The 14,904-nt window shown below is 39.0% G+C and overlaps 2 protein-coding genes across 3 annotated transcripts; both read left to right on the plus strand.

Moving 5' to 3' along the window:
* Positions 1-1,052: 1,052 nt before the first annotated feature.
* Positions 1,053-9,394, plus strand: lnpk (lunapark, ER junction formation factor). Of its 2 annotated transcripts, XM_066666445.1 has the most exons (14): positions 1,053-1,128; positions 2,440-2,480; positions 2,593-2,634; positions 3,125-3,312; positions 3,863-3,921; positions 4,185-4,225; positions 4,414-4,497; positions 4,591-4,642; positions 4,728-4,934; positions 5,315-5,420; positions 5,563-5,633; positions 5,867-6,031; positions 6,209-6,292; positions 7,426-9,394. In XM_066666445.1, the coding sequence occupies exons 2-14, from the start codon at positions 2,454-2,456 to the stop codon at positions 7,602-7,604; spliced, it is 1,305 nt and encodes a 434-aa protein (XP_066522542.1). In that variant the 5' UTR covers positions 1,053-1,128; positions 2,440-2,453; the 3' UTR covers positions 7,605-9,394. The 2 variants fall into 2 exon arrangements, with proteins under 2 accessions (XP_066522542.1, XP_066522543.1); XM_066666446.1 differs by lacking the exon at positions 6,209-6,292.
* A 1,049-nt stretch (positions 9,395-10,443) lies between these two features.
* Positions 10,444-13,524, plus strand: atp5mc3b (ATP synthase membrane subunit c locus 3b). The gene is made up of 5 exons (XM_066664188.1): positions 10,444-10,542; positions 10,748-10,842; positions 11,602-11,679; positions 12,297-12,487; positions 13,198-13,524. Exons 1-5 carry the CDS (start codon positions 10,503-10,505, stop codon positions 13,310-13,312), a joined length of 519 nt encoding a protein of 172 aa, XP_066520285.1. The 5' UTR covers positions 10,444-10,502; the 3' UTR covers positions 13,313-13,524.
* Positions 13,525-14,904: the final 1,380 nt, after the last annotated feature.

Below are 14,904 nucleotides of genomic sequence, written 5' to 3' on the forward strand. Positions count from 1 at the left end.
GTCATATAGGGGGTTTCTTTGGTATGTTTAGACAGGAAAAATTACTGTACCACCTTCATTGTGTGTTAAAGTTGAACTGACTCCATACTCTACATTTCCAGTCCTGGCTGGAATGAGGGTAGAGATGGAGCGTTCATATGTTTTTACTGTCTCTTTCTCTAGAAACATTATAAATGTGCATTTTTCCTGGAAAACGGAATGCACTGACACATTTGGCTAGTAAATAATCTAATTACACCATTGTTGTTATTTTCAGTGTATTACAGTCCACTACATTATATATACACCTATATACACAAATAATTGGAAATATCTACAAAAAAGTATTTCGTGTTATATCCATAGTCAAAAGTGATGTTGGTTTATCTCTCATAAGGAATTAAAGAAGAATTCAATATTAGCATCAATAAGAGAATTTTTTTATTATTATTTCAAACTAAATTTAAAATACTGAAAACATTACCATTTCACGGTATGTGAGCACATTATAAAAGGCTCTAAACACTTCTAAGTATGCTCTGATTAAATTAAATGGGCATATATTTATTTGAACATAATATCTATTAGAATTCATTTTTTTCTTACACCAATTAGCCATAAGATTAAATTCACATCCTTGATTTTACGCTCACTGTATTGTATGTACAGTCAGGTTTTACTATGTCTTCAATGGCCAGGACCCCCACAGGATCCTTCTCAGCTACAGTGACACTGACGTGATGGAGGTGTGTTGTGTGTAATGGATCAGACACAGCAGTGGAGCTGGAGTTTTTTTTTTTAATTATACCTAACACGTCACCACCACGTCAGGATCGTTTGTGGTCCTGAGTTGAAATCTGAAAAACTGGGTGAAGGGGGCTATAAATGTATGCAGAGCAACAGATCGGCTATACGCTTTAATTGCAGAACTACAGAGTGCATCCATATGGTAAGTACGGCTGCCAGAATGTAGAATGGACAATGAGTCTAGCAAAAAAAAACAAAAAAAAAAACTGTGATACTCGTGCTGCTTGCTTTAGAGAACAGCCAAGAAGGACTTTTATTTTGGCAGATAGGATTAGGACAACACACTCAAGTCTCGGCGTCCACTTCACTCTGAGACATAACACAGTAGCGGTGGTCCCACTGGTAATGAAATGGTGTTTTAATATTGTTTTTTGTCATTTATAAGCCATATGTGAGCTCAAAGTAATTTAGCTACAATCTAATGCGCTACTGTTTATCAGAATGTGTCGAGCTGAGGTTGCAGTAGGCTTTTGAGCCTTTGTGTACAATAATGTCTCCTGTGTTAGCTAAGACGGTATTTATATCATAACGTTCCGCATTTAGAAACATTGAACCAGGAGAAAGTTAATGTTCTCGCTTATATTTACAGTTTAAATGCGCGTGGCTAGGTTTGAGATGTTAGAAGTCTGACATTCATCCATAAGCCTTTATTTTTACTTCTATTTCATCAATGAACTGAATAATATGAAGTTGTTTCCCTTTCCGCCGGCTTCTTACAGGAATATTCCGTTCCACCTTAAATGGTGCAAAATACCGAGCCGTCGAAATGTAACTGCTGTGCTATTTAAGGCGGAAAGGATCATGCCAATAAGCCAACTTTGGCCTCCTCGTTAACGTCCCTTCATTAGTTGTTGTTGCCCTAATTTTAAGACTAGACAAGATGGCGCTGCTCGGCACTGTGCAGGACATTTATGAATTTGAATACAGTATAACTGTTACATTTAAAGCTAGATTGAAATACTCGTTAAACCCTGATAGCTGTCAGTAAAATAAAAAAAATAAAACCCTGCTCTTGATTATATTTGGACAGAATAAAATGAATAGCTTGTTTTCCTGCCTCTCTCATGAGGTAGGAAAATAACGTTTGGACCTGCTGCCTTGGGCTACCCACCTCTTGCTCACTCTCTCCCTGTCACAAACATCGGTTTGAATGTCACAGAAAGTATGAAGAGGTAGAACGTCTTGAGGGACAAATATATTAACCTCCAAAAATACTCACTAGACCCAAGCAGACCCAGCTATATTTGTGTTTCCTGACTGGAGCCGCACATACAATAGCACACTACTCCTTACATAGTGCATTTCATGGATTATTAAAGTATTAATTCTGCACGCTGATAGTGCACTAAATGTTAGACTGGGATACCAAAGGTTTTATTATCCAATAAACAATGCACTTTTTGAAGAATAATAATGAAAAAGTTATATTTTCCATTAAATATGGTAGAGGCTGACATTTGTGATTCAGCCAAAGTGTTTTTTTCCCTCCATGGTTTAGGGTAATGATTTAGAAGGAGGGTGAACGTAGAGGGTGGTATTGTTTGGTTGGATACTTTTTTTTTAAATATACTGGTTTCTACAAAATCACCTACTCCAGCTTTAAATTCAGTGTAGTAGTTTCTCTCATGTATGTAGCTGTTTTTCTTTTTGTAGGTGTGAGCAAAACTATGGGGGGTTTAATTTCTCGTTGGAAGGTAGGTACTTAAAATAGTGTTTCTATAAATTGTCCATTATTTTCATACTCATGCATTACACTGATTTTGAAACTGTGTTATGAATAACATAAAATTCTGTGTATTTTTACAGACAAAGCCTTCCACAGTAGAACTTCTAGACGATTTGGAGAAGGTAGCATTTATTGTTTTCTGATATTCCACCTCTGCTTCCCTTTGACATTACTGGGTCATTATGTTTGTGTTTCATGCTGAAAATGGTTAAACGATTCATCATTGTATTACTTTCCATTTCATATATTAACCGTTTCTGAATTATGGCCAAAATGTTAAAGCTGTTATGACTCAGAATTTATAAATATTTGCATCTACCCATTAGAATTAGAATCACTTTCTTGGCCACTGTGCTTTCACAGAGAGAAATTTGTTCTCCACTTTTAACCCAATCTGAGCAGTGAAACACACATTTACACACACATGCCCGGAGCAGTGGGCAGCACTCGGGGGGCAGTAGGGGGTTGACCTGCCGCCTCTGGGGATCAAACCGGTTACAACCTTCTGGTTACACGCCCAGTTCCCTAACCACCAGGCCATGGCTGCCCTTATTAAAAAAAGTAAAGTAAATCATGAAATGTAATATCTTCTGCCTGATTGTGTATTTGTAGGAAATTAAGGAACTTGAGGATTTTCGTGCAAAGAACCAGCGTCTGCAGAAGTTATGGGTGGGCCGTCTGCTCTTCTACTCTGCTGCCTTTTACCTGCTCACCTGTTTGTGCGTTTATTACCTGTACCTTCCTGACCAGTGGACTACCCGGCTCATCACTGCACTGCCTCTAATTGCCTTCCCAGCACTGTAATCTTCTCACTCCTTCACTTTCATATTGTTATAGTATCATATATACATTGTGGGATAAACTCTTTTCCTTCAGGGCCACAGCACTGCACAGTTTATTTTGTTGTTTGTCTAATGGCTCACTGGTTTGTCTGCTCTCTGATTTTAATCCGGTGTGGGGAATGCAAAACACAAAATATTCTCAGGGAATGCAGATTTAACAGTATTTTTAGAAGATTAACTTAAAAATATAATGCTGGAAATGATTAAATGCTAAATAATTTACATACAAATCTGATATTTTTCTATAAAATCACAATTATGTTTGTTAAATTTAATAAATTAATTGTTGGTGCTACACAGGTTTCTTTAATATACAGTCATCCACAGGTTTGGTCATTATTCATGCTGAAAAATTAAGCATTAGAAACAAATTACAAATAAAATATCTGAAATCAAACGATAGTATAAATTTTATAAATAATTTTATACATGAATTAGCAAAAATGTATTCATTATTGATTGTGAATTGCAAAAGACATATGATTTTTTTTTTTTTTTTTTTTTACAGGGTGTGGCTTGTTCGCAAGCTTCTTATCTTCCTCTTCTCCAAACGCACAGAAATAAACAGTGAGTTTTGTTGGTTTTATGTGATTTCTTCAGTCAAAATACTGTGAAATACAGCAACCCTCCAATGCTGTTAGCAGTTTGGTGGAATTGGCAATGACTAATAAACTAAAAATATATAAAATTTATAATAATATAACAATTTAACTTGGTTAAAATAAAACACATTTTTTTAAAATAAAATGTAGACCCTTAGTGGTTAAATTAAAAATGTTTTGTCCCTTTTTGACATGTTTTTTGTGCTGTTGCGCTGTCTTCTCTTTTAGATGAAAAGTTAGAAGATTTAAAGGCAGAGAAAAGGAAAATAGTAAGTGTTATTTTGAACAGTTAACATTTATTCTTGCATCAGCAATAATTTGTGTTGGATTACTTTTTTCCTTATGTGTTTGCAAGTTTTTTTATGACTTAAATCTAAATTTCAGTTTCAGCATGCTGAATATAAAACTCTGTAAATAACTAGCCATTTTCTGTGATTAATAAGGTTTGTCTTTTCAGCTTGAAGAGGTGATGGAGACAGAGACCTACAAAAATGCCAAGTTAATTCTGGAGAGGTTTGACCCTGAGTCCAAGAAGAAAGTGGTGCGTCTTAATTCTGCATGGAAATGATTTTTTCTTTTTAATTTTTAGTTGCAAAATTGTGTTGCACAATAAATGTCCTGTTCATTGTAATAGGAAGCAGAAGCTACTCCGGTCAGACCTCTTATGACTCCCAAACCGGGACAAGGTTAGTGTATATTTATGTCTGTATATATGAATTTGTGCTTAAAATGTGTTTTTTAGATTTAGCATTTCTTCTATATAATTCCCAGACCTACGACAGCGTCATGTTGCCATGGCCACTCCAGGGGGCCGTCCCATGGCCCCAGGAGCCACACCCATTCGAGCAGCTCCTGGGGGTCCTCCTGAGAAGGGCCTTGCTGCTGCAGCAGCAGCCACCCCAGCAATGGCCAGCCCCATGGAGACACCACTTCAAATGAGGAGACATATGAGTCCCTATTCTCCTGCTCCTGGAACAGGTCTGATGTTTGAACAAGTAGCATATTAGTTGATAGAGATGCCCTGTGAAGGTCTGGCGCCCCCTCAAGGGTGTGTTCTTGCCTTGCGCCCAGTGATTCTGGACCCACCGAGACCCTGAATTTTTTAAGCGGTTGCAGGCATTGAATGAATGAATATAAATTATACTATAGACAAACAAAATATAAAGAAGTATGTTTGAACATGAATGCAGGAAATAACTTTTAACTTGACGTGCTTCAGTGCAATTTCCTCAGAAATGAGAACTAGAAGGCCCTTATGTTTTCTGTAGCTCAGTGGAGATTGTGTTATGCTTCACAAATAGTGACTACAGTTTATCATTAACATGGTTTCACGTCATAATAATGATGTCCTCTTTTAGGTGTGTACCCCCCAGGTCCCCCTCTTGCTCGGCCTGTCCTCCCCCGAGAACGCAGTGCCGTGGACAGGGTCATAGAGTACCTGGTTGGAGATGGACCTCAAAACAGGTGCTGGATTCCTGTTAATTACGTTACATGCACCTGCACAACCAACTTATCAGTATATAAGATATGTATTTGAACAATGTTTTATTTTCCTATTAATATCTCTCTCTTTCTCTTATGTTCTTATTTTCTGTCTCTCTCTTAGATATGCTCTGATTTGTCAGCAATGTTTCTCTCATAATGGCATGGCCCTGAAGGAGGAGTTTGAATATTTGTGTAAGAACCTAATGTGATGTCAGCATTTTGTGTCTCAAATGCATTTAGACTTAAGCAACTACACTTAGGAGCTTCTTTTTGGCAGAAATATATATGTATATAAATCACAAATTAGTACATATTTGTGGTAAATCCTTAGGTAAAAATGTATGGGACACATTATTACATATAGATATTTAGCTAAATGCCTAACCTCATGTCATTAAATAAAATGTATGCCTGTTGCTCTACAGCTTTTCGCTGTGCATACTGCTACTTCATGAACCCGGCGAGGAAGACAAGACCTCAAGCCCCGAGGCTGCCAGAGTTCAGCTTTGAGCGCCGCCTTCGCTCTGAGTCACCTGATCCACAATCTTCAGCAGCCACAGACACTCCAGAGGACAGTGACACCCATGAAGGTACCAAAAAATTTGAAATGTATATGGTGCCAGCAGGTCGCTGGAACTGTCCAACATCAGAGTGTCAGTAACTGTCACCTGGTCTGGATTTGATTCCACTTGATTTTGAAAGTGGACACAAGTGAAAGATTTGTATTTTATGTTGAAAGGTGTGTTTTGTTTGTTTTTTTGTTTTAGAAGGTTTAGTATCAAGGCATCGCTCCCACTCCTCAGGTGCTACACCTTGGAGCAAAGTTCACAGTTTCAGCAGAAATCACACAGGTTCTCGAACTCACACTTGCAATAGCTTAAATATGCACGCATGGTTCTATTTTATTGCTCACACACACACACTCTTACAACAATGTTTTTCCCTACTTGCACACATTCTTCCTCTCACACTTACGTCTCTTGCTCACACACAAAACAACATGCTTATATTCAATACAAATTAAAATCCTGCTGCCGTCTTGATAATCGCTGAAAGGATCAAATGTGCGGCTGTCCCAAGATCAGGGGTCTGTCTGTTTGCCTGTGTGTGATTGTCTTGAAAATATAATTTTAAACACAGTGGTCACCAGGTCTCTACCTCAAATTCCTACACTCCATTCCTAGTTATTTTAAGACCATTGATTTACTCGAATTGTTTGGATCATGGTGGACACTTTAGGGTTAAAAATGGATGCCATATATCAAGGGGATGGAGACCACTGCTGTAGGAGGTGTGTAATCAAACTGATTTTGCATGTACAGCTAAAGGCCAGTGTTGCATAATACTAGGTTATGTTGTCTGTTAAATATAGACAGATATATATGTTGCTGTTTTTATGACTAACATTAATTTATAATGCATGCACTTTTTCAGTATTTAAAATCTCTCAGCAGTCATTCGCTGGCATGACATTTAAATATGTCCTGTGTTCTTTCATCACTACAGGGTTGGTTGTGGTTTCTGGAAAAATTACTCTGACATTAAAGGGCCCATATTGTGGAAAGACAGTTATTTTCCTTGTTTTTTTTTTTTTTTCTTTTTGGAGGAATATTGTGTTAAACATCAGCATGGTTATTGTTTCAAAATATCTTACTTATTCTTCAGTCTATAAATAGGCTGCAGTGTAACAACAAATCCCTAAGGATTGTCACTATCGTAATAATAGTTTTCTCCATTGATCCACTATATAAGTAAATGGATGGGTAACTAAAATTAAAAGTCCAATCCAGTTCAATTCAGAAATTATGCATAATATGGACCTTTTAAATATCTACTGTGTTTTTTGCCCAGCTGTGCAGACTGCAAATACCTTGATATATTTATGCACTTAGATTATACACACAGTTTTAATTACTACTTTATTACTAGAGCTTCTCTTCTCACCACAGTTTTGTTCTCACTGATATTTGTGATGTCATTGCAGATGATGCAGAGCCTGGTGCTTCTACTGACCAGCAGCAACCAGGGTCAGACAAAGCCACACCTACACACGAGAGAGTGGAGGATGCGCTCCCCCAGCGTAGCTCCTCTCCCTCTGAGGGTCCTCAGCAGGAGGCCGAAGCAGAGATCATCCAGACAAGAGTGCAGGAGGAGACAGAATGAACAGAAAGGAGGTTTTTTTTTGTTCACTTGGTGCTTGTGAATTTTGTTTGCAAAACTAGTTGCTCAAAATATTTTACAATATTTTTCGGTTTCCCAGCAGCCTTTAATTTATTGCCTAGTGTGTGTTCTGTTGAATTCTGTTTGCACTCGCTTTTTGCCAAGCTTGGGTTTCAGTATTGCCTGTTTTTGTATAAATGCAATGATAACTAGATATGAGACAAAAATAGACAAAGATGAATTATAAATTTACTATCCAATGGGCAAAGTTGTGCATCACATTCAATACGGCACAACTAAAGTTTAAATAGTATAGCTTGAAAGTGAATAAGTGTGATAAAATCCAGCAGCAGCCTCAGCTAAAGGTGGATGCACATGCCAGTGTTTTTCAGCTTTATCTTTATTTACTCCATTTAAATCATATGATTGAGACAATAATAGCAATGTGTTTCCCACTACATAACTCAAATGCAGTTATAGTAGAAGGTGTGTCCTCCCTGTGTCTGTGTGGGTTTCCTCCGGGTGCTCCGGTTTCCTCCCACAGTCCAAAAACACACGTTTGTAGGTGGAATGGCGACTCAAACGTGTCCGTAGGTGTGAGTGAATGTGTGAGTGCGTGTTGCCCTGTTTAGGACTGGCGCCCCCTCCAGGGTGTATTCCCGCCTTGCGCCTAATGATTCCAGGTAGGCTCTGGACCCACCGCGACCCTGAACTGGATAAGGGTTACAGATAATGAATGAATGAATGAGTTATAATAGAAGCCAATGGTTGAATAGAAGCTGCTAGTTGAAATATACTGGGGTATTCCTTTCAACTGTAATCAGTAGTCTTGTCAAATTTCTGTAAAGTTAAGGTATTAAAGACAATGAGTTAATGACACAGGTTTATTGAAACCTGTTTAGTCGGTACATGCTTACTTTGAGATAGGCCTCCATATTTGGCAATGTTTTATAAACGAATGTTTAATATTATTATATGTCATTGTGTTTACAATTGTGAGCAACGTTTGGCACATAAGCTATTTTTATCTTGTTTTTTTTATGTTTTCAGTAGGAAAGAGAAAAATTGTCAGTTGCACTAAATTATTTAAGTTTTAGAATTATTTTTAATCTGTGTCTCAAGTGTTTGTAGCAAAATGTTTTTAAAATATCGGGTGCCTTTCTTGGAAATAAATGAGTTTTTAAATTAATAAATTGCTGGGACTAAGAGCCCAGTTTTGCTTCACAGGGGAGTAAAACTACAAAGCCAGATTTAGGGGTTAAAACGGCTGAAACAGCAGAAGCTTTTGAGTAACAGAATAAGTTACAATACACTAAATAAAACCTGCCTCAGTTAGCTGTGGGATTGTTTTATCGATAAGTGTTGTGATTGTTTGGCTTTATGTTTAAACCCTTAAAACCAATGCATAAACAATATGGTGAAAATGTACCCATGATTACAGCTATACTGAAGAGATTGCTCCTGGGAGGGCCCTTCTTTGGGTGAATAATCTGTAACATGGCACCTGAACAAACATTACAGTAAAGATTGTAATTATAAAAACAAATGATTTGGTTATAAATGAATACATGTTGCTCATTGTGGCCCTTCCACTGTCTGGTTCCACTGCTTCATGTTCTCAGTGAGTTAATTCTGAATTATCACCATGCTGTTAAGCAGCTGTTTCTGGTTTGTTGTGTCCAGATGCATATCAGACCTCAGCTGGTGTCTCTCTCTCTCTGCATGTCAGCTGTGTTTACACTAGGATATGCGTGTGTGTATGTGCATGGCACATCCAATAAATATACGTTTCTTAATCCTGTGTCACTTGTCAGACTTTGGTGTCATTTTTCTCATTTCTCCTATCATACATACAATATTTTGCCCAGTTTTTTGACATTGAGGTTTAAATTGAGTTGATTTTTTTTCGTGCTACAGTAACTAGAGCATTTCTATTATTATCTGATTCAGCCACAAAATAAATACTGACACTGGACGATTACGTCTGTATAGCAAATGCCATTTCAATACAACTGAAAGCTATTGGATGGAGCACCAACACTCTAATGAACACTTCCACTGTTCAACTTAAAATGCTAGGAATTAAACATGGTGACCTTAAATTAACGTACAGCTTAAGCCACCATGGTGCCCCAGAATGGGTGTTTTCATAAAATATCTACTGCTTGAAATATGTATTAAACAAGAGTAAATTGTCTAGATTATTTCAGCAGGAAGGCAGTTTTGCTCCTGAAAAGACCTGAAAATCTGAAAAGACAAGAATAAATTATACATAATATACAAGATTTTTTTCATGTCTTTAAACAAGGATTTAGTAATAAATATATATTTCTTATGAAATATGTTTATATACCCACATAGAAAAACATGCTTTTTAAATGGTATTTATTCATCCACTAATTTGGCAGCACTTGCATTATTTATCTGTAATTTTCCCATATTTATCTTACTAGTGGAAATGATGTATATTTTATATGAATCCCTGCAGTTTTCAGTTTTAGTACACATCACCTTCATCACCCCTCCACTGTACACCTGCATCTCAAAAGCCCCGCCCACAGAGTGACAGGGTTGGATACTTAGGTCAATGATGTAAGAAACCCTGACTGTCTGAATCTGGATGTTATAGACTGACTTTGAGACAGAATGTTTCAAAGTAAAAATTTTCGGCCATGAAATTTTACATTTGACGTTTTATTGACATTTTATTTCGATCATTATACATCTGTTAGTTTATAAACAACACCACGCTGAAATGATAACATGGTTTAAAACTTTACTTTGACTGGAGAAGGTCTTAAAACTGCTCTGGGAGGGAATTCATTGAATGGATCGTCCATCGTGACCTTGAGTGACGCGACGCCGGCATCCGGGGCTTTGTCGTTAAACGGAGCCGGGCGCATGCGCACCGTCTTCCCAGCGCTTCGACCTCTGCAGCCCGGTGAGTGAAGGGAGGGTTTTGCCGGCTCTCACTAAACGTTCACAATCTACCTCCATCCTAACGCTTTAAACCTTTGAGAGTCCTCTCATCTGTCATTTGATCTTCCCGTGACACTGCTGCACATACAGGGTGATTTATCCGTGGCAGGTTTGGCGGTTTTGTTGAGATATTTGACTGACCTTAAGCTGTTGGTTTGTTCCTGCAGAGATCCGGCTCATTCCGCCCGAGATTGAGAGAAGCGGTCGGCGAGCTCTGCTCAAAATGTACGCCTGCGCCAAGTTCGTGTCTACACCTGCACTGGTACGGTGTTAATGTGTTCTTTAAAAATTCCCGGACGTAATAATGCTGTACGATATATATCCCTATGTGCTGCGAAATTTTTCTGCTCATTCAGTTGCGAATAGGGCCCGGTGAACTTGAAATCTGCTAACGTTACAGTGCTGTCTGCTTCAATATCACTCCCGCGCGGTTTAAAATGCCCAGGTTCTTCAGTTTGGGGTTTGTTTAACCGCTGTCTCTGATGCACATCTCTAACACTTGACTCTACATCTCTATTTTGAAGTTCTGCTAGCTGCTAATGTATATGAAGTGTCTCTCCTCAAGGTCATGTTCTCATTCTGGCACTAAAGCCCTAGAACTGCTCTGTTTGAGGAAATTGAATGTTTAAAGTGTCTTTTCTCTTAACAAATATGTAATTTATTTCTCATATCGGCTCGAATGGCCTGTTTTAGGCCTGAGAAGATGGTGAGAGTTGGTGTCCTCTGCTGTAGTTTGGTTAGCTAGGCTAGCTGAAGACATTAGACAATTTATTTTTATTTTCTTCTTTAAGTGATTTAGTTAAACACAATTGAAATTTAAATGAGTTAAGATGTAGTAATTTTGATGAAACACATTTGAGGCCAGTGTTTATAATGTAAGCTGTCAGCCTATATCATGACTTGGGTCCTGTGCTCTTTTTTAATTTCTAACATGGCGTTTACATTACGGTCTATTCTCATGAATAAAAAAATGCGTGTATGATTCACACCAGACCACTAAACATTGCTTTTTATTTTTCAGGTCCGCTCTGGTTCAAGGGCACTCTACAGACCTCTCTCTGCCTCTGTGCTCTCCAGGCCAGATGTCAAATCTGCAGAGGTATGTTCAGGTCTCAGAATGGTTTCTCAAAAGCCTGCTAGACCAACTGTTGACTGTGACCTCTGATAGTCACTTATAACCTTCTCTTTGTGGATTACGTTGATACCACTGTTCTTGTCACATCTGATGTGTTTCTAATATTATTGGATAAGGATTTTGCTTCATGATACAGTCTAAATTGCACTACCCAGTGTAAGGCATGTGACTGATGTAGAATTTATATACACTACACAGAGGTGTGAACAGCTCCTTTTGGTTTCCTTAGTGGTGTTTTTCCAATTTAACCTTGACCCTTGGGCATTTACTCAATCTGTACGACTTCTCAGTCGTTACTGTCAATGATTCAGTATTGGAAGCTTATATAGTTAAGAACTTGGAACTGAAAAATTGATCCAAATGCAGTTTCTAAGCTTTAATGATAGTGTTTCCCCCTCCCTGTCTTGGGGAAAACCTTTCTATAATGTAACTCACATTGAGCTCTGTATGCTGGCTATGTGGATTTATGGTACTGTCAGTTTTCAAAGTGAATTCACCTTGAGTTTGAATATTTGTGCAGTTGGTCTGTGCAGCATTGTTTTTAAAACTTTATAATAACTTTACCCTGTCCCCTGCGCTAGGGTAGCCCGGTCCTCCTGCCACAGAGCACCGTATCCCAGGTTGCACTGAGGGGTTTCCAGACAAGTGCGGTGAGCCGTGACATCGACACAGCAGCCAAGTTCATCGGCGCAGGAGCCGCCACCGTAGGTGTGGCCGGATCAGGAGCTGGAATCGGAACAGTGTTCGGCAGCCTCATCATCGGATATGCAAGGTAGAGCACTGTGAGCTGGAACTATGTATGAAACAAGGCTGCAGGAACAATGGACACAACAGTCCAGATGCTGTAGGCTTTTTACTTGCATCTCATGGGGCATAATTATAGTGCCGTTATGGCTGTTCGCCAACACTACTGATGAAACTGGCTTGTTTTTTTAGGCTTTTAAAGTAAAAGCAGCTGTCATGGAAGACTTATTTTTCAGTAAGACGCTAGCACATCACTGGAGCCTAGAAGGAGTCTGAGCTTTGAGCAGGTCCTCAACTTGGATCAGAAGCTATTACTTTAACGGGACTTCCAACTTTGATTATTATTTAAGACAAACAAGCAGAGCCATGACTGATTAGATATCTAGAGTTGTCAGCAGGGCTATTGAGTTAATATCTGGAACAATGCTGCTTATATAGGATTATATTTGGACAATGAATCTTATTGATTAACAAAGTGTGGAGACAGCTGCTCAAACACTCAGACTGTGATTGCTTAGCTTGACTTCATCTAAAGTGCTTTTATATTTGTATGATCAGTTTAAAGTCTGGTGAGGATTTTAAATGGGTGTTGATCTGAGAGATGTCATAACTGTCAGATGTGGGTATGATTTTTAAGCTTGTACTGTAATGTATGTTTATCCTAATTCCAGCTTGACCACTGTGTTCAAGTATATCAAGCACTTGTTAAATGTTTTTCATGTTCTTTGTGCTCTGCAGGAATCCCTCTCTGAAGCAGCAGCTGTTTTCCTATGCTATCCTGGGCTTTGCCCTGTCTGAGGCCATGGGGCTGTTCTGTTTGATGGTCGCTTTCCTTATCCTGTTCGCCATGTAAAGTCTGCATCGTCCTCCATCCTCTGCTGTGACGACACGCGTCTTACACTGGCTAACAAGGGTTCTGTGTTGGTGTCATGACAGTTGTATATTTTCCAAGTTTTTTGTGGAAGGCTATCAGACTGAACAGAAGAACATGTATTGTAAAAATGTATCCAAATACACAATTAAAATACATGTATTTCACTATTTAAACTGTTTGGGTAATCTTTATTGAACCTGTTTCTGTGTTGATATTTTGTTAATTGTGCACATGTTGGAGTCAGGTTTTAGATTTGGCATGAACCATGTTTCCACAACCACCACTAAATAAATACATTTCTTCATGCACAATTTAACATCTGTCTGGGCTGTTTAGGTCTCACTAATGGAGGCGTTAAATTTGTGTAATTTATCCCTTAAAAGCTAATTTACTAATCAAAATAAGCTGTTTTTAAGAAAGATCACCTAATACCTAGAAATGGCTTAGATGTAAATCTACACTTTCATAGTTTTCATTAAGTGTGTGGGTCTATGAATGAGTAATGAGTCCCTCTAGACAGAGGTGCTCATGTCGAACTTTTGCTGGCGGTGTATTTTTCTCAGTAAGTATTACGTCTGAATCGAATGAACAGTCTATATATTGAGAGGGAGGTGGAATAAATATCTCCAGTCGGTCACTCCACACAGTTCAGCAGCGCATCCAGCTCCTGAAGGAGTCGAATTTTGGACCGATTCAAATTGAATCAATAGCCACGTTATTCATTTTGAACAGGCATAACTTGTTGCTATAAGCGTTTTCTAAAATTTGTGTAACCTGACCATGAATTGTCAAGTAAAAAAGTGTGTGTATATAAATATGGCTTAAAATCCCCATGTCTGAGGGTTGAATTGGCTATATGTAAAATTTTGCACTCATGTTACTTGTGAGGAGGAGTGTGGTGTGTTCTCCCTGTGTCCGCGTGGGTTTCCTCCGGGTGACTGTCTGTGAGGAGTGTGGTGTGTTCTCCCTGTGCCTATATGAGTTTCCTCCGGGTGACTGTCTGTGAGGAGTATGTGTGTTCTCCCTGTGTCCGCGTGGGTTTCCTCCGGGTGACTGTCTGTGAGGAGTGTGGTGTGTTCTCCCTGTGCCTATATGAGTTTCCTCCGGGTGACTGTCTGTGAGGAGTATGTGTGTTCTCCCTGTGTCCGCGTGGGTTTCCTCCGGGTGACTTTCTGTGAGGAGTGTGGTGTCTTCTCCCTGTGTCTATGTGAGTTTCCTCCGGGTGCTCCGGTTTCCTCCCACAGTCCAAAAACACACGTTGGTAGGTGGATTGGCGACTCAAACGTGTCCGTAGGTGTGAGTGTGTGTCTGTGTTGCCCTGTGAAGGACTGGCGCCCCCTCCAGGGTGTATTCCCGCCTTGCACCCAATGATTCCAGGTAGGCTCTGAACCCACCGCGACCCTAAATTGGATAAGCGCTTACAGATAATGGATGGATGGATGGATGTGCCCTGTAAAGGGTGTGTTTCTGCCCTGCGCCCCTTGTTTCCCATAATGACCCTCATTTAAAAAATCCTGTTATAGAAGATGAATCAATAAAAGTGAAATAATAAGCACGCACGAAAATGAATC

Source organism: Hoplias malabaricus, chromosome 3 (assembly GCF_029633855.1).
Source record: "Hoplias malabaricus isolate fHopMal1 chromosome 3, fHopMal1.hap1, whole genome shotgun sequence".
Taxonomy (NCBI): domain Eukaryota; kingdom Metazoa; phylum Chordata; class Actinopteri; order Characiformes; family Erythrinidae; genus Hoplias; species Hoplias malabaricus.